The sequence below is a fragment of the Prionailurus bengalensis genome, chromosome D4 (genome assembly GCF_016509475.1).
Source record: "Prionailurus bengalensis isolate Pbe53 chromosome D4, Fcat_Pben_1.1_paternal_pri, whole genome shotgun sequence".
In the NCBI taxonomy this organism is placed as follows: Eukaryota; Metazoa; Chordata; class Mammalia; order Carnivora; family Felidae; genus Prionailurus; species Prionailurus bengalensis.
This window is the reverse complement of record NC_057359.1, coordinates 12,495,240-12,514,490: the sequence shown is the minus strand read 5'-3', so window position 1 is coordinate 12,514,490 and position 19,251 is coordinate 12,495,240. Positions and strand designations below refer to the sequence as shown.

The 19,251-nt window shown below is 46.3% G+C and overlaps 1 protein-coding gene across 2 annotated transcripts in view; it reads right to left on the bottom strand.

The window, feature by feature from the left end:
- MAMDC2 (MAM domain containing 2) overlaps positions 1-18,497 on the bottom strand; it is a 154,383-nt gene extending 135,886 nt beyond the window's left edge. The window contains exons 1-2 of one of the 2 annotated variants that reach the window (XM_043566928.1): positions 17,817-18,497; positions 17,366-17,479 (exon numbers count right to left, since the gene is read on the bottom strand). In XM_043566928.1, the coding sequence (XP_043422863.1) occupies positions 17,366-17,479; positions 17,817-17,850 (148 nt within the window). In that variant the 5' untranslated portion in view covers positions 17,851-18,497. The remainder of the gene's footprint in view (positions 1-17,365; positions 17,480-17,816) is intronic. The other variant, XM_043566929.1, reaches the window with a different exon arrangement.
- Positions 18,498-19,251: the final 754 nt, after the last annotated feature.

Sequence of the window (19,251 nt, the reverse complement as noted above, 5' to 3'; positions counted from 1 at the left end):
TACAACACCCAGTGCTCATCCCAAAAGGTGCCCTCCTCAATACCCATCACCCACCCTCCCCTCCTCCCACCCCCTATCAACCCTCAGTTTGTTCTCAGTTTTTAAGAGTCTCTTATGCTTTGGCTCTCTCCCACTCTAACCTCTTTTTTTTTTTTTCCTTCCCCTCCCCCATGGGTTTCTGTTAAGTTTCTCAGGATCCACCTAAGAGTGAAAACATATGGTATCTGTCTTTCTCTGTATGTCTTATTTCACTTAGCATCACACTCTCCAGTTCCATCCACATTGCTACGAAGGGCCATATTTCGTTCTTTCTCATTAGGCAGACCATTTAACCATGGGAGACTTCTGTCTCATCTGGGAACTGGAGAGATTGCCACCCACCTCAGCGGGTGATTGTGTGATGAGACTAAGTAACGTGTGTAATGCCCACAGGGACTCACAATAAACGACAGCTGTGGGTCTAAGCAGGACTTGGGGAACACAGATGTTAAGTGTTGGTAATGACACTGGCCATCACATACCTCCAGAGAGAGAAGGGTACAGAAATGCAACATGCTATGTGCATTTTCATGAGAATGCATGAGAATTATGGCCAGATACTCACACCCATAATTTGGCAATTTCTTTTCAAACTGCTTCAAGAGCCCCATGCTGGCTACGATGTCACTGGCATTGTAAAAGAAAAATCTGTGATAAGGGAGAATGTTTTCCACGTGATCTGGGGTGATTACCATAATGGATGTCAGTTACCAGCTTGGCTTATCTTAGGAGAAGAGAAGAAAATTGAGACAAGTGTTTGAATAATTCACACACAATCAGGAAGAGGAGGAACTAGCCAATTTTCTGAAAAATCCCTCTAGACCACAGACGAGCTGCGGATTTACACTTCACATGCACACACTCACATCTTCTTACTCGTGTTGGGGCAGCATCTTAGAATTTTGTTTCTAAATGTTATATGTCTTCTCTTTGTTGCAGGAAATTGCTTTCTACATTTGTCAAAAGAAGAAAATCCCGTGTCTGGTAATACATCCCTGTTCTCCCAGTAGACACTCACTCAAGCCAGCAGACAAAGTGACAGTTGGTGACACCATCACAGCAGAGCCAAAGGGTAACTGAAAAATTCACCTTCTCTATCTGATGTGTTTGCCTAAACACCTCCTTGAGGAAAACACATCACTTTTGGAGGACGTCTCTGTGATGCTTGGGCTCATCTGGTATTTCTTTTCACTCAACAATCCTTGATGCATTTGGCCTTCATACGTTTCGAAGACAGCATCTTCACAGTGACTAAGATTTGTTCATCCATTCATCAAATAGTTACTGAGTGTCGTTCAGGTGGCAGACATTGTGCAGAGCACAGGAGAGTCCAAAGTGACACATGACAGGTTCCTTGCTGTCCACAAAGCTTGCGGTTTAACAGAGTTGACAGACAATAGACACTTAAATAAACAAGAAAACTATCAGAGAGCCACGGTGCTCTAGAGACAATTAAAATCAGGTGATGTGGTAGTGACCGTGAGGGGGTCAGACTTGAGATAGGGTGCTGAGGGAAGGAGGCAACATTTGAGCTGAGGCTGGGATGATGAGAGCGAGACAGCTAGGTGAAGGTCTAGGGAAGAGGGTCCCAGGCACAGAAGCCACACACCTCACCTACTTCATTGACCAGTGAATCAAGATGTACTTGCGAGCTGGGTACCAGGCACTGCCGTGCAGGCTTCATGGGGACATGGCCTTTGATCTTAGCCCTGTTAGCATCTCTTTGAGCTCACAGAGCTGTGAGCCACCACAAGGTTCCTGGAAAAAGGATGAGGAAATCTATCCTTCAAGTTTTGAAGACCTAAGGAACGGAATATAGTGGTGGAAGCTTTCTCTTCATTTCTACTTTATCAAAGCTGGTTTGGGAAGCAGGACATGGTAACGGCTTATGATAATGGCACTTGGTTCCCAGGACGAATGAGGAATGGAGTAGTTTTTGGCATCAGAGAACAAGTCATGGAGGACTAGAAGGAAAGAGGAAGTGGCCTCATGCAAGATGAGGTAAACAGGAAGAATTCAATAAACCTTTATTAAATGCCTACCATGATGAAGCCAGGTGCTCGGGACACAAAGCAATCCCCAGCCTCAAGGGAGATTGGGAGAGATGGTTCAGATGAATGATGGCAAAGACAAACAGGCAAAAAGGCTGGTTTGGGCGAAAAGTTTGTCAAGAGGGTCAACACGTGAGGCGTTGGAATCCTATTCACTCCTGGAGAGCACCCAATGGAACAGGCACTGATTTGTGAGCAGACACATGTGGATCCAACCAATCCCTTTTATGGCTGTGTGACCTGGGACACACTGAGGAACCTTTCTGGTTATCAGGTGCTGCATCTTTAAAATGGAGATAGCCATAGAAATCATACAAAGCTATAATGATGTTTAGCGATAACACAGAGGCAGTATCGAGAACGCAGTAATTAATGGTCATTGTTACTATACCACAGCTGAGGTTCTGAATAAGTAGTTTTCCATACTATATTATTACGGCTCTGCAGAAGTCAGTGATTGGTCATCTAAGAGTTGAATATTGACCCTCTCAGCACAGTGTCTGTTAGGCATTTTAGTAGACAGATACAGAACCACTGGTCTAGGGCTATGCTTTTACTGCTGGATACTCATGATTTTATTTTTTATTTAGTCAAAACTCAAGATTGAAAAGCATGCCTTTCTCTAGTTGAGCCAGAACATTTTATCAAGGGGTCAGTTATTGCCCGAAGTGGCCGGATGCAGAGTCCAAAGAGTGGTAACAGGGACTGTCCACCACTGTCCTCCGCCTACATTAAACCATCCGTGATCTCTGCACCCTCTCCGAGGCTGGGCAAGAGCAGCTGTGCTGCAGGGACTATGTGGTGTAGCGGTTCTGGATGGCAACTGTCCTCAGCATTTGCAGCCAAGGCTACAAATTCAAACAAGGTAGAGCTTTCTGGTTTTTATTTGCATGCGTGTGGCTTGAGGAGAAGTGACAAACACCAGGTTTACTAATGTCCTTTTCCTTCTGCATCCAACACACCTGTCGGAAGAGACTGCATGCTTCTTCCAGATCAGGTCCCTTGTTTGCCCACTTCCTGTCTTGGCCTCTCCTGCTCCTGACACTTGACGTGACCTAAGAGCCATGCCCCCTTGGTCACATCCCACTGTGTTTCAAGGACCATCAAGAAGCCTCCTCTTACCCACTCAGCCCCATTCTTGCCAGCTCTTGCTAACCTCTGAACTCCCAGGACCCTTTACATTTTCCTTGCTAGGCCCTAGTCTCAATGACAGATTAAATAGTTACTGTTCATATATCTAATTTCTTCCAGTACATCAGCAAGTGTCCTGAGGGCAAGCACCTTTACTCGTCTTTGCCTAGCACAGTAGGCAGATGTCAAATGAATAAAATTAAGCTCAAATACTCACTCTGAATAATAGGCCATAGACACTCATTATCTCGTGGTGTTTTAAAACATATTCACATCCTATGGAACAGACTTGGGAAAAGTTGCAAGACAAACTCTCTACCCCACAGGGTCTTTGCCTGTTAAGAGTGCCTTCCTCATTGAGTCGCTGTTAGAATTAAATGAGAGATGCATGTTCATATCCCTTGGGTCAACAGACATCACCCACTACAGAATAAAAAAAGAGAGAGTGAGTGAGTGAGAGAGGGAGAGAGAGAGAGAGAGAGAAAGAGATGAGCTTACCATCTGCCTTTATCCCAAGGGTCTCATTGTCTTTCAGCTTGTATCGTAACTCCTGCTTACATCTCTACCAATTTGAGCCCCTAATGTCTTTTTGTGTATCCCAAGCAGACAAATATTACATTTTCCTTTTCTCTATCCTTTTTTTTTTTTTTTGCATGAGAATACTTGACTCATTTTCAAAACAAGACCAATAAGGTTATCAAGAAACACAAGTTCTGCTGGAATCTGTCCACAGAATGCAAGGGCAGTCATGGGGATGCTGTGCCTGAAAGACTCTCATAGAAGCTCCCAAAGTAATTCATTTAGAACTTGGAACCAGCCAGGAATTCTTCTCTTGTCCTAGGGCCCCATGCCATTTCTAAAGGAAAAGATTAATTTTGCATTTCCTCGAATTAGAATTTACTTGGTGGTAGGGCCTTTGTGTATGGAAGAATCTGGAAGAAGTAATGTCCTCACTTGGTTCTCTCAGTTATTCACATCAGAACTCAAGTAGAAATGTTTCTCGCCTCAAAGTGTAGTGAAAATAAATGAATATTATAACTGCTGTATCCTTCACAGAACACAGGCTGGAACCAGAAAATCTCTTAGAGGGGCACCTGGGTGGCTCAGTCGGTTAAGTGTCTGGCTCTTGATTTTGGCTCAGTTCATGATCTCAGGGCTAGTGAATTCAAGCTCCACCTTAAGCTCTGTACTGTGTCAACAAGAAGCATGCTTGGGATTCTCTCTCCCTCTCTCTCTGCCCCTCCCCCTGCTAAAATAAATTAATTAATAAAAGAAAAAAAAATCTTTTATGAGATACAGCCCTGCCACCCAGAATGTCTGTGACCTGCAAGTTATATTACTTCTGTATGCCTCACTTTCTGGAACCCTCAAATGAAAATGAAAATAAGATTCAACTTAGTGAGATATTGGGAGAATTGAATCAGTTAATAACATCAAACATACGGAACAGCCAATAAATGAGGGAAATTACTCCATAAGAGTTATCTATTATTGTAACTACTATTATCATTTCTATTACAAAGATCCTTTAAGACATCGTGACAAGGGAGAGTGGGAAAAGAAAACGAAAATAGCAGAATGGTTATTTTCTTAGTCTGTGGAGACAAACACAGGTTAACATCCAGGCCCCATGAATTGCTTGTTCCATGACTCTGGGTATGTTAAAAAAAAAAATCTATAAACCCCACTTTCTTCATCTATAGTGAGTGTCTTCCTCATGGGGTCTTTGTAAACAGTCAATGAGATTATACATGCAAGAGATCCATAATAATTGCTCAATAAATGTTATATAAAATAATTGTTATTATTCATTTCTCTTCTAGGTTTACTGGCTCAGTGCCGACACAATCAGCCAGTGCTCAGTAAATCCTTGCAAATACAACTTTGGTCTTTGAGGGTCTTTTTTTTTTAGCAACTCTGAAATGAGATTTAAGGATAAATATAAAAAATGATCACTGATATGTCCATTCTCAAAATATTTAAATAAAATGTGCCACACACCATCCTCAGCTCCCAGCTGAAGGTAGCACTGTGATGGCAAATCATTCTGGAACGCACCCAGGGTTTGGTGATGGAGACTAAAGGAGATTGGAACTCTGAATTCTTGCAGTTCTCTCTTCTTTGCTACCTTTGTCAAATGTGTCCCAGAAAAAGTTTTCCAATCACTTGAGGCTAAAATGCAGTGTCTTTTGTGTGTGACCATGATTGATTGCACATTTGAACAGGATGATAGTGAACAGTCTCTATTTTTCCAAGATGTATTAATTTTCTAAGAATTCTTAGACTACTAGGCTAATATTATGCTCAGCAAGAGATCCCTCGTAAATATGTCCAAATTTATTTTATGACAGGGACACAGTCACACAATTATGAGTGACTTCCTGATAACCAAAATGATAAATGAATGGAGCTAATTAAAAATATAAACCATTTTACACCCTGTTCATCTTCCAGCAATTTTTATTTGTAAGTAGCTGAGTTTGTGGAGAGGCAGAGGCTTGACAGATATTTGGAGGGACAGAGAAACTTTCTTAGCAACTGAGCTGTCCGCTTTGAGCTGTTAGACAAATAAGTCACCTTTATTCTCTCTCAAAAGATGCTTAGTAGCATACTTGACAGACAAGAGGCCGCTTGGCTCAAACATGAACATGACATTGTTGGTAATTATTGATACGTTCTTTAAATGGCGTGGTCTACCAGCCCGGAGTTTACGCCCTACAACTGCCAGTGTCCTTTTAAATTTAGCACCCTTTAAAGCATATGTATATGGATAACAAAGAGGTTCTATTCCATAAGCCTGAGACTAAAAATGAATCATAACTTCATGTCAATACTATGCATCTTTATTTTATTTTTTAAAATATTTTTTATGTTTATTTATTTTTGAAGGAGGGAGAGACAGAGCATGACCGGGAGGGGCAGAGAGAGAGGGAGACACAGAATCCAAAGTGGCCTCCAGACTCTGAGCTGTCGGCACAGAAACCCACGCGGGACTCAAACTCACGAGCTATGGAGATCATGACCTGAGCCGAAGTCAGACGCATAACTGAGCCACACAGGTGTCCCTATACTATACATCTTTAAATATGTAATCTTCAATATCGTTTCTCTTTTATTATACAGTATTTAATAGAGAACTATGTGTAGGTAGTTTGTTGACTTCTATGTTGACAACAAAGATGAAAATCTGCAAAACTAATAAGTAACCTAGGATGTATTTGGGTTTCTTTCCCCAGTTACTCCTAAGTATGAAACGTGAGTTCAAAACAGTCTGCTCTCCAGTGTTGATACTTAAAAAAAAAAAAAAAGGTATTAATGTTTCACTCACATTATCCTCATCAGAATTTGTGGAAAAGGGAAACAGTCTTCAGGAACAATGGTGTGATTTCAGATTCAGGATTTGTAATGGAAAACCAAAGGGTTTCCATAAAGCTTATATTTTAAAATGCACTAATGCACGGTCATAACACCCTTCAAAGAAACATTCTCTATTATCCATTTTTAATAAAGTCACAAACACAGAAGAAATCTGTAGAAGCTTAAAAAAAGAAATGTGAAGTTACAGTTTCAGGCAAGATGGTTTCAGTCATACAATATTAGTGAGCAGAGAAGGTAGCTTCTCGGTGAAGTTAAAGCATATTAAAGTCATCTTCATTTTTATAAGCATGGCCCCAAATAACACTTGAGTTCTCCTTGGCAGTGAAGCAAAAGTTTGTCAAATAAGGAATGGAAATTTTTCTAAGCATAGACCTAAGTTCTGTGTCACACTGCTGTAGAGCAACACTACCATCCTGTTAAGAGTAAGAGAATGCGTACATACCAAACTTCTCGTCCAGGGGGGCCACTGGCTTGCAAAAAATACACTTATCTGTGTACTCTTCTGATTCTTTCACTGTAGGGATGGATGAATTCAAGTTGAGGAGTACTCCTTAGGATTGCCAAAGTGTCTTAGGTCAAGCTATAAATTTTTCCCCAGGTTCTCTGCCAAGATTACACTGAGGACTGACAAGAGAATCCTTAAAATGGTTCCAAAAGTAAACTTTCATCTGTTGTGGACAAAAATAAGTAAAATTACGTTTCTCTATCTCTGCTCGATGCCTGCTTGATTCCAAAGGCTCACCACCGCACGGCAGGTGTAGCTGGGGCCCAGAACCCCAGAGCTGGAATGTCAGGACATCGTCAATATTTTGCAGAGGTTTTCCACTATCTCTAGAGAAGCATAAATCTTGCAGGTCAGTCGTCCTTGGGGTTGACCTCTGTAAGTACAAAGGCATCATCCTACTCACTGATGGGAGGGAGCCCAGGGCCAAGAGAAGCTCAAGTCTTTGTAGCCGGGTGGGCTGCAGTCCATATCCTGACTCTCCAACTGTGTTGCCCTGGGCCTGTTATCTTAATCTCTCCGTATCTCATTCTTTCTCATCTGAAAAATACGGTAATAACTGATAATAACCACCCCTAGAACTGTCATGCAGGTCAGAGATAAGGACAACAAGTGTCCTTGGCACATGCCATGAAATGCTACCTGTGGATCATGGAACCTGGCTATGTAAGAAGCTACCGTATAACTATTTCGTCAGGTTTCATGTCACACTTCTCACTGGGAACCATTCTTCTAAAGAAAGAGAATCCACATCACCATTAAAGTTTTCTTATACCTAAAGATTCCCCTATCACGTATGAAAGGTTTGTTTTTGGTTCTTATTAAGTGGGTTCCAGGATGCATCGTAAGTACTACAGATTCAGCCTAACCTCCTACATCCTCTGCATTTACAGTAGAAATAAAATTTCCTGCATTTTAAAATTGACACTCAGGTGTTACTGAGCCATTTGGTGGAGGGCTCCTGGGTTGCATGGGTCTGTGAGATTCATATATTCTTGACGTTTCTGAATTATCCAAGTGGAAATTGGGTCTAATGCAGAGCTAATGAAGATGGCCCTCTCTCTCCAGAAACTTTCTTGCTGGTCCTTTCCACTTAGTCCATAAACAAACTCAAGTCTCCCCTCCCTAAAAGAAAGAAAAAAAAAAGTGAAACAAAATAAAAACAAAAACCTGTCATCTCAAGTTTTTTGGTAGGTCTGGTTGAATCTCTCTCTAAGAAAGGGAGAACACCCAAATTTCTTTGCCAAGAATTCTCTGTTGTCTGCACTTGCCCCTCATGCTTCCACCAGGGTATCCTGGTCTGTCCTCCTCATTCCATGGAAACCACAATGTCAATTCCAACAGATAAGTCCTCTACGCACACCTCTGTGCCGCCCTCGGCCCTGTCGGTCACATGCTCCTCTTGAAACTTTGAATTGCTTTGGCTTCCGGTGACCTATACTTCCCTAATTCTCTTCACACACACCTGGTTCCTGGTTCCTCCTGTATCTCTCATTCCACCACCCCTTTTGGATGCCTAATCTTCACGGTGAGGTCAAGGGTCCACCTCGAGATGGTTCTCCTTGGATGATCTCGTTCCTGCTCAAGATTTCAACTGCTGTCTTCATGCTGAAGATTCCCAAGGCCATAGTCCTGCCCAGGTTGTACCTGACCTTCAGATTCTTGAATCAAAGGGTTCCACCTGGATGTTTCCCATGCAACTCAGAATGGAACACACCTTCTCCCCTAACATGATGTCGCTCCTGAAATCCCCCAACTATGGTCACCACCAAACAGCTGCCCCACCTAGAAGCCAGGGAGTCACTCTCCCTCTGATTCATCCCACCCCATCAATCAACAAGTCCTGCCAATTTAGTCCCCTTTCTGGTATTTTATTTACTCTCTCCCTTTCATTCCTGCTACCCCTGTCCCATTTCAAGCCCTCATCCACTCTCAGCTGGACCACTGGATTGTCCCCTGATGAGCCTCCCCACTGCCAGTCATATCTCCCTCAAATCAACCTTCCTCACAGCTACTAGACTGGTTAGCAGGCCACATCACTACCCACTGTCCACAGGAATAATGAACAGGCAGGTCCAGCAGACCAGTAACAAAGTTACACAAATGGTTCCTCCAGAAGGGTCTTGCCTACACTTTGCACTCCTTATTCTTGCCCAAATATAGCTCTCTAGACTTCCTGTTGATTCCGAAAGCTGCTACTTTTCCAATAAGCTTCTTTTCTGCTTTATTTAAATAGCAAACTTATGCTGTTTACAAGAAGATCCTTGACTATGTACAGTTCTGTTTGCTCTCTACCATAATTACAGATTCGTGTCTCCTCCTATTGGTATATGGGTCCCAAGGGCAGGGACCATGGCCATGTATGTATTCCCTGTTCTCTATGTACTCTGACTACTAATATAATGCCTGATAGATTATAGGCACTCCAAATGCGCATTGGTAGAATGGATATTCTTAGATGCTTTTTCTGTAAAATGTATGATTCATTCATGACACTATGAAGTTATGGTACATTTTGTTCCGTTTTATTATCTTATTCTTTGCCTCAGAATCACCCAAAACACAAATCACTTTCTTATAACGTAGAGGAGGCAAATATTCTGACAGATCTCACTAAATCATAAGCCCAATCCTTTGGTTTTCTCATTTACCACATCCATATGCAAGGGCTTCTTCAAAGAGCAAATATCTCTACCCGCTTTTATCCATCAGGGTTGCTACTGTTGGTGTCTTACACTTGAGTTCCTTTGGAAAAACAGCTCTCAAAAGCTAACTTAAAGTCTGATAATCTTTTGCTAAAAATACTTTACAGACCAAGCAGTGTCACTCTCAAGGTTGCATTGTGATTGTTTGTGATGACAGAGGATCAAGGGTCTTAGGTAGCTGTAATGAGTCAATAATCCAAGGGCTATTTGTCCCTTGGTATGTCAGAGATGGAACAGACCACCTGCGGGTGAGACAAGCTGAAACACTGCTTCCCTGTTATACTTGGAAATTAAAACACTAGCCTTCAAAGTCCTTGAAGTCCTACAGTAGGAAGGATTATTAAACACAACCTCTTTTACCACAGGGGAACATGGCAAGGGTTGGTTTTTTGTTTTGTTTTTTTTTTCTATTAATCTCAACAAGGGCTTTAGAGATTGATTATATTTGAAGTGTTTGCTAATACCACATGCTGTTTGTCCGTCATTGTGGAGAGGATGTGATCCCTGTCCTCAAAGATGTAAGGTCCTGGCCAGGTGAAGGGGTGGGGACCCTGACAAGGAGGGGCTAAGGAGAAGACACACAGTGGGAAGTGAAGAAGGCCAGGGGAAGGGAGGGGAGGGAGATGTTCATCTACCGGGAAACTCAGAGAATGTTTCAAGAAAGAGTTGGGTCTTGGGGCACCTCGGTGGCTCAGCCAGTTAAGCGTCCAACTCTTGATTTCAGCTCAGGTCATGATCTCACGGTTTGTGAGATCAAGCCCCATATTGGGCTCTGTGCTGACAGTGCAGAGCCTACTTGGGATTCTGTCTCTCCTTCTCTCTCCCCCCCTCCCCTCCCCTCCCCACTGTCTCTCAAAATAAATAAATACACTTAAAAACAAAAAGAGCCAAACCTTAAGGCATGGGGGGGCGGGGTGGGGGGTGGAGAGTAGGATTTCAATAGGCCAAGATGGATCAGGGGAATAAAAAAGCAGAAAGCAGATGTGAAGAACAATACAAATACAGAAAAAGGCAAGAAATTAAAGGGTGTGTTGACAAACACCACATTAGAGATTAACAGGAGGGAAGGGAGCAGATTTATGATTTGGGGCAAATCATGGGGGGCCTTGAGTGCTACTCTAGGCACTGTGCAGGTTCTCCTGGCAACTGAGAATCAAAGGATACTTTTTTTTTTTTTTTAGGTTTATTTGTATATTTTGAGAGACAGAGAGAGAGAGCAAGCATGAGCCAAAGGGGCATAGAGAGAAAGGAGATAATCCCAAGTAGGCTCCAAGCTGTTAGTGCAGAGCCCAACATGGGGCTTGAACCCATGAACTGTGAGATCATGACCTGAGCCAAAATCAGGAGTCGGACACTCAACTGAGACACACAAGCACCCCAGATTCAAAGGATTCTTTACAAGAGGGCATTTCTTCTTTCTTACATCTGGAGGGGGTGGACAGTTGGCAGTCCTTACAAAGCACTGTCCTCAACCCTGGGCACATATGAGAATCACCTAGGGAGTTTGTTCGTTTGTTAGTGTTTGTTTATTGATTAACTATGCCAAGTCTGGTCTTATTTCTGGCCAAATAAATCAGAATCTCTTGGGGTGGGACCTTGACATGACAATTTTTAAAGAAATTTTTAGGTGATTTTAACATCCAGTCAGTGTTGAGAACCACTGGTTTAATGCATAGTATGAGAATTCTCTATAAATTCTTAATTTTTGTTGGGAATGCTTTGCCAAAATTACATAAGACATTCTGCTTTGCTTAACTAGGCATGGCCTAATACATACAACAGAAACTTCTGATATACTGTGAAAGTTCCTTGCTTTTAAATAACTTCCTCATTTATCATTAGCAATATGTTCATCTGTGTTAAGCACTACCTTCTTCCTGTAGGTATTTCATATATATATCATTGGTAATTACTGATATGTTCCCATATACATGACATATTTATAAACACATTTGATATATACAAAGAACAACCAAGATGTCAAGACCATGTGTAACTACCTACCAGCTGTATGTATTAAGATACCCATCACTTACATTGACATAATGGGGCTTCACTTAAATTCTTAACAATCAAATATTATTTAACAAGAGATAGAAGTAGGTCCACTGCTGGGGTGACCTAGCAAGGAGGTTGTGCTATTTTAAGAATCCAAATTTTTTATAAATACTATATGCCAAGATGCAAGTCACAAAACATGCTAACCGTATGCTAGGGGATTTGAAGGTGTTAATGAGAGCAGAAAGTCCTACGACAAGGGATTCTTTTTTTCCTCCCAACATATGGTGACCACAGCTGACTTGTGCAGTTATGAGAAGGGAAGCATCCTAAAACTCCTAAGGTGCTTCATGGGGGGTGAGGACAGGAGCTGGGTAGCCACTTCCTGTTGGGCAACTCTAATTTGAGTAGGGTAAAAACCCAGATGAGGTGTTGGCCTTGATAGGAAGGGGGTTGGCCTGTCAGAGCCTATGTCCAAAAAAGTCAGTCAAGACAGGGAGGAGCAGGCAGATATAACCAGTCCAGGCAGGTTAAATCCCAAGTGGAGGGGCCAGGTAAGAGAAACCAAGAACCCAGACTGATGGACAGGGAGGCCGAGGGGTAGGGACCTGCCCAAGAGCTTAGGGGATAAGAGATCAGTTTGGCTAGGACTCTCATTAAAGACTCCATGCCATCAATCAGACAGATGAAGAATTACCTTTGAAGGAGCAGAATGAACCGGGAGCACAGATGAAAACGCATAAGGGCTTTTCAATCATCCAATACTAGAATTACTCATTGAGCAAATTTATCCATTCAACAAATATTTATTGAGCATCTCCGATATGCCAGGTCTTTTTCTGTATGCTGAAGACTACAGGCAGGTGGGATGTCTACAGCTCTGCAAGAGTGAATCCATACACAAGATGGCATAACATGTAGTGCTTTATGGGTTTGCTAGGCCCAAAGCACTGTGCCTTTGGAACCCATGTTCTTCTATATGTATTTAATATATAATTAATTCCCTGATGAAGACTTTCCAACATTTTATAATTAATACACCAAAGCTCCAGGGCCCAGGACCCATAGTGACAGGGATGCTAGGAGAAGTGCACTAAGGCTGGAGCACAGAACAAGTGGAGAGCCAAGGAAGTGAGGCCTTGTCCCCTGCTTGGTCCGTGACCATGACTGGCAGCCTGTGTGGGCCCCAGCATGCTCCCCTGTAAAATGAGGAGGTTGCACTGGATGAATTCCAAAGCCCAGTTCTAGACCTAGGATCCTAGGCAGGGCCAGGGCAGAGTCAAGCTGGGCTCAGGCACAGCACACGGCAGCTATGGTCAACCTGAGAGCAGCACTAGCCAGGGCAGCCCCAGGGAGAGGCATGTGATACTGCAGGAGTAACTTGGCCATTTCCTGGGACTGACTGTCTCTCCAAGGGACATCAAAAGAATACGCCAGACTTGTGCTGCTTTCCAGTCTCCACACAACATGGGAGTGTGTTTCTACTGAGAGGGTACTGAGAGACCAACAGGCAGAGGCAACTCGGGTCTAAGCAGGCCCATGGGGGTGGGAACTACCTGACGAACTGGTGGTGTCGGGGGGATGCTAAGGTGATTCTCCCAGAGTCAGGAAAAGAGCTGTAATTCACAGGAAGGGAGGACTGGTCTCCCTCTTCCAAGAAGGCCTCTTGGGCTCCCAGGCAGACTTTTGGCTGTAGGTGGAATATCAGGTGGGATTTATCATTTTAAATAATAACTGGCACATGACAGAGCACAGAACCGAAACTCAGATGGCCAAGTAGCTGAAAGTGTCTGTAAGAGAGAAGAAATGGGTTTGGATAAAGAGCGGGGGCGTCAGAAAGACATATGCGCGTACTTACAAAGTGAGTTCAGCGCACTCTACCACGTCCCCCACATTACCCCCTGGTAATGCCAAACCTTGTAGCCTGTCTTCCTGCCTCAGATAGCATCACTCGCTCCGAGGCACAAATACCATCCACACTCTTCCATATTAGGCCATTCCTCAAACCCGACCCCCACTGTTGTGCAAAAGACGCATTCCCTACAAACAAGTGCTTTGAATTTCCTTGTTTATCGCCCATTCACCTAACACATTTCTTTATTTGCCTTCCTCTGGGGGGCTTAGCGTTCTCAGCTTCCAGTTAAGGAGCGGTACCTGGACTGGGTTTTTACCTCCCCCCCTTCCTCAGTTCCTCCAATGGCTTCCTTATAGAGTTAGGTTAAAGGTGCTAAGCCAAGGTGTCCACAGCCTGGAGTGGAGCCAAAATTCACCCGATGATTCATTTGATTGTGACTCTTCCAGTGTGAGGCCAACTTACTGGGTTCCAAGAATCCTCAGCCAAAGGGCTTCTGCCCCCACAGCTGGCATTGGGTAAATGGAACCAACAGTCTCGATTTCACCTGAGGACCACTGTCCAAAGAGCTTCCAGTATTCTCTGAACTGTGAATGAATAAACAAGTTTGTTTTTTTTTTAAACAGGATGAATGAAGGAATAAAGAAGATTTTTATAGGATTAAATAGATCTCTTCTTTCCTGGATTTAATTCAAACCTAAAATTTAGACGTGAATTCCAGTTTGAGTCTAACATAATCTCACTTCCCTTGACAACTTAGAGGAAATAAAAATATTCTCCAAAAAGTGTAGAGGGAAATTAAACTAAATTGGGCAATGTTAGCAAATCTAGAAAGTAGACAAGACTGGACTGCAGCATCTAATCACCGGCACTGGCGCCCCCGCCCTGTTCTGGGGGCACCCTCCATTGTGGTACACAATCCAAGCAAACAACACTGGTCAAAACTCAGCCATCCCATGCCCAGTGGAGATCAAGTATATTTCAAGACGGCTATGAACTAGAGACATTGGAATTGCAATGACAGACTCTTAGAGACCTAATACTGGAAAGGCACCACAGAAGCGGACCTTACATACAATTTGGGGCAGCGGAGGGATATTTTGAGCAAGGGCCTGACACAATTACCCCCAGATTTGATTTTCCTGTGATGAGATTCCAATTCGCAGATTTGTTTCCCTACTTAATTCCCTGCACTGGGCCTCCTCCCCGCAAATTAACCTACTGACCAAGGACATAAAGTGCCATTTGTATGCCAAATACTCGTGGGCAAAGGTCTTTGAAACCTACAACTTTCTATGGTGTACCCAACACGTGGCGGTGGATGGAACCAGTCTCAAAGGATTCCTGCAGCAAGTTGAAGTAAATCTGCAGAGAGGCTTGGCCACAGCTTGCCAAACTGCCGCCTCTGCTGATTTTATCATCTTTAATTGACCAACCCAAGAACGGGTTTACAACGGAAATTCTTAGCGATGGCCTCTCGGCAGGCGCACACCTCACTGCCCCTCTGGAGGGCGCTTGGTCGCGTCCAAGTTCTGGCCTTTGGAAAACATTGCTCTCCAGCGAATGAGGCCTACCCTGCCTCTTGTCTTCTGCCGGGAAGGCTCAGAGGAGAATGAATTAACTTCCCCCCAGCCAAGCTAGTAGTCCTGATCCTGAGCCAGAAAGCAGTGGCCGTTAGAAGCGAGAAAGAAAGCTAGAAGGAAAGCAACAGTGCTTCCATTATACTATTAAACCATAATCACCTTCTCCTATTATAAGCATCTTCCTGTTTTCCCCGAAGGGGCGCTGTTTAACTGCCACTTGGGTGCAAACGGGCCAAGCCAGCATTTCCTGTGGGTCTGGAAGGCGGGTTAAGCTCAGCCTGCTGTGGCGCGTCCACTGACCCCGGAGCAGGCCGTGAGGAGCCACCCTGCTGGGGGTGGGGGCTCCGAGACTGGGCCTCCTGGATTAAGGGGTGATGTTGATGTCCTTCACCTGGGGCCAGGACTAGGGTGAGGCAGGAGGTGTGTTGAGGGCACAAGATTTAAGCAGGTTTTCAGTCTCAGCGTCACGCCAGTGGCCCTTTCTCACCAATTCCCGCTCTGTTCAGGGCCACCAGCACTGGGGGACAGGTGTGTGAATGGGTGCATGTGTGTGTTGTGTAAAAACACACTGTGGTCAGTGGTTCTCAAAGCATCGTCTTCAGACCAGCTGCAACACCTGGGAACTTGTTCGAAATGCAAATTCTCAGGCCCAGTGAATCTGGTACTCGGGCGGAGGGAGAGGGGCTCAGCATCTGTGTAACACGCACACCAGGTAATTCCTGTGCAGCTGAAGCCTGAGAAGCTTGGTAGTGCTAGGGAATAATGCCTGTCCCACGGTCCACATCCAGTGGTCTCTCAGGGTGCTTCGCCCACAGCAGGAACAGGGTAAGAAAGGGTGGGGTGGCGAGATGACAGAGACCTTCCCAAGGCCATCAGCAGGGTCGGAACCCCTCAGGTAGTAAGTCAGGGGTTGCTTTTTCCCCCAGCCATCCCGAAGTAAACTGTAGCGGTGAAGACCTGGCAACTGTTGGCAATAAATAAAGATTGCTACTGAGTTGCTTCCTTCCAGGTTCTTCCCCTTAACTAGACAGCTCAGGGCCAGCTGTGGAGTGACACCATGTGTCGTTGGCCAGCCATTTGGCCGTTCTGAGACTGAAATGGCCACCTTTGTAAAACGGGGTAATATCGCCCACCCGTGAGGGTCCGAGAGGCCAACAGAAGCCCAAGAGAAGCGTGGGCCAGAGCAAGCTGTGGTGACAGGCTGTGCGTGCGAAGCAGGGGTGTGGCCTCCACCCAGCTCCGGGGAAGCCAGCTGGGACGCCTTGGGGACAGAGGACAGCTCAGAGGGGAAGCTGATCTCCTTTAAGCTGCTGTGTTTTTAAAAGGAGGCTATCCCCAGTCCAAATGTCCTGGGGCGTCAGGCTTCTACAAATGGGCTCACCGAGGCGGGGGGAAAGAAAAGCAGAGGGTGAGCCCAGGGCCTGCTGTGGAGAGCTGGAGGGCTGCTTGTGTTTTTACCACATAATGAAGGGCAAGAAGAAACATTCGAAGACCCACATTTAAACTGTCACCAGAACCCAAACAGTATGTAGTGGTGAGGCGATGACCAACGAACGCCTCCAGCCCAGTGACCTCAGGCACACAGTCATGGACTCGTTTCCTCCTTTGCTAAGTGCTGGGCTGCAAACACAACCGAAGTACGAGGATGAAGTCAGCAGCAACACACTGAGGCACAGCGTAACCACGAGCTCTTATCACGGAGGTCTCATCACAGAATTGGGGAACCATTTCTGCAGTGTGGGAACAGAACTACCTCCCATCCAACTCTCCCCGCTCGTAAAGGTGTCTACTGAGGACCAGAGAGGCTGACAACCTGCAGAGGGCACACAGCTAGGGTGACAGTCAGTAGCTGTGTCCCTTTCTCCCTTCCATTAGGAAGTGCTGGGGGGCGGGGGAGGGGGAGCGAAAATCTCAGCGCTTCCACCCGGGGGCCAGGTAAACAAAGGGCATCCCCGCCCCCACGTCTTCCTCGGCCTCGCACAGCTGAAGGTTGGAAGGAGGATCCATGACTCACACTTTTCCTCCGGAGGGGATTTAACTCCAAGATAGCATTGCCCTTGAGAAAGAGCCAACCAGCAAGGAGGAAAGTTCACCTCGGGGCCCGGGTGGCTCGGGAGCCCCCTTACCTTCCTCGTTTAAAAGCCAGGGCTGAAACTGGAGCACCGAGTCAAAGCCGCAGGTGTTCTCTTCAAAGGCGCAGGAACCCGCGGGCAGGTCCAGGGCTCCCGCAAGCTGCAGGGCTGCGGGCACAAAACGAGTTTCAGTTGGGGCTCGGCCTGGGAGCGTCTGCACCGACTCGGGGCGCCCCGGGGGGGACGGGGTGAAAGTGAGGGGAATGCGCGCGGGAGGGGCGCGAGAGGGGTGCACCACTACACCCTCCCCGCCTCCGGCGCTTGCCCCGCGGGCCCTGCGTGCACCCGCAGCACCACTCCAGGCTTCGGAGAGGGGTACGGCTGTCGGAGAGGATCCCGGGGCGCCCTCGGCTAGCCCAGCCCAGGACGGCAAGCCGGCCACCGGGGCTGCGGGAGCGGGTCACGAGGGCGCCCCCCGGGGGTCCCCCTGGGTCCTCGCACTTACCTTGCACTGCCAGGAGGACGCCCCTTAGCAGCATGGTCGGGCTTCGGGGAGGGAGGGCGACCCGAAGGGGGTGCAAGCTACCGGCCCGCTGGGACCGGCAGCCCCGGTGGAGGGGAGCGGGCGCGCCGGGGACGGACCAGGCGAGAGGCAGAGCGTGCACTTGGAGCTGCCCAAGTTTGCGGAGCGGCTCGGGTTGCTGAGCGGAAAGCTGGGGGTGCCTGACTGGGGAGCGCCGCTCGATCGCGTCCCGGGTGAAGCCGGCGCGGCGCACAGCTGGTCCCGGGCGAGGATTGGGCTGGGCGGGAAGGAGACAATTGCACACTTTTGAAAAGCCAGCTAGGACTGGCCGGGAGAGGAGAGGTCGGGATGCAAGGCTTTGGCTCAGGGTTTTAAAGCTCGGGACCAGACCTCTTGCAGACACTTGGAGGGGGGCAGGCCTTCCAGCAGCCCCTCCGCTGGGCTGGGACTGGAGGCGCCCGGCCCCGCCCCGCCCATCCGCGGTGGGAACCAGCTTATTTCTGGGGACAGCTTCCCCGCATCTGGCACACCAGGGCTGCAGGCTGGCCCTAATTTTAACTTCTTCTCCCCAGAATGGAAAAGGGTGGAATTCTCCTAGGAAAACCTAGAGGAAAGCTCGGAAACTGGTGACATAAGCTTTGTATCTCAGCGCGTTCTCAGTATTCTCTGGGCGTTCGGGGCCCAGAAATGCTAAGCCTGGAATACCACCCCCCTTTTTTTAAGCAGTGGAATGTCTGGCATGCCTGGTTCTCAGGATTCCCTGTGTCCCGTAAAATGGGGGCATTCCTCCTCTCCAAAGAGCCATGATAAATTAGTAGGTTTCTAAATTGGCGTCTGGGGGCTGGGGCTGGTGATGTCAGGGAGGGGTTACAGTGAGCGCTTTGAGCACCAAGCGTGTCTTTTAAAAATTCTCTTCCAGGAAAGAACGTGGTGGGGACCATTTTTTTTTTTTCTTCTTAGTGGCCTTTACGGTTTTGTGCAGGCAATTTTGTGCCTAGGTCGGTGGTTCTCAAACTTTTGAGGGTGCCTCAGAATCCCCTGGAGGGCCCCCACCTGTCAGAGTTTCTGATCTGGTAGACCTGGGTTGGGGCTTCAGATTCTGCACATTCTTACCAGGTTTCCAGATGTCGATCGTGATGCTGCTAGTCTGGGACCTCGCTTTGGGGAGCCCTGGCCTAACGAACTCCTGTTCAACCATCAAAGCCCTGTTCATGTGCCTTCACCTGGTTTCCAAATTCTCCTGGTTTTCCTTGTCCTTCACTGGCAGCTCCTGACCTATATCCTGTGCTGCTGCTGCTTTTGGTCTGTCTGAGCCCTGAACACTGGAGTGCCTCAAGCTGTGTCGTCTTAGCTCCCCTCTCCCTTAGTAATTTCCTCCAGTCCCGTAGTTTGGAGCACCAACCGTATAGCCTGATGA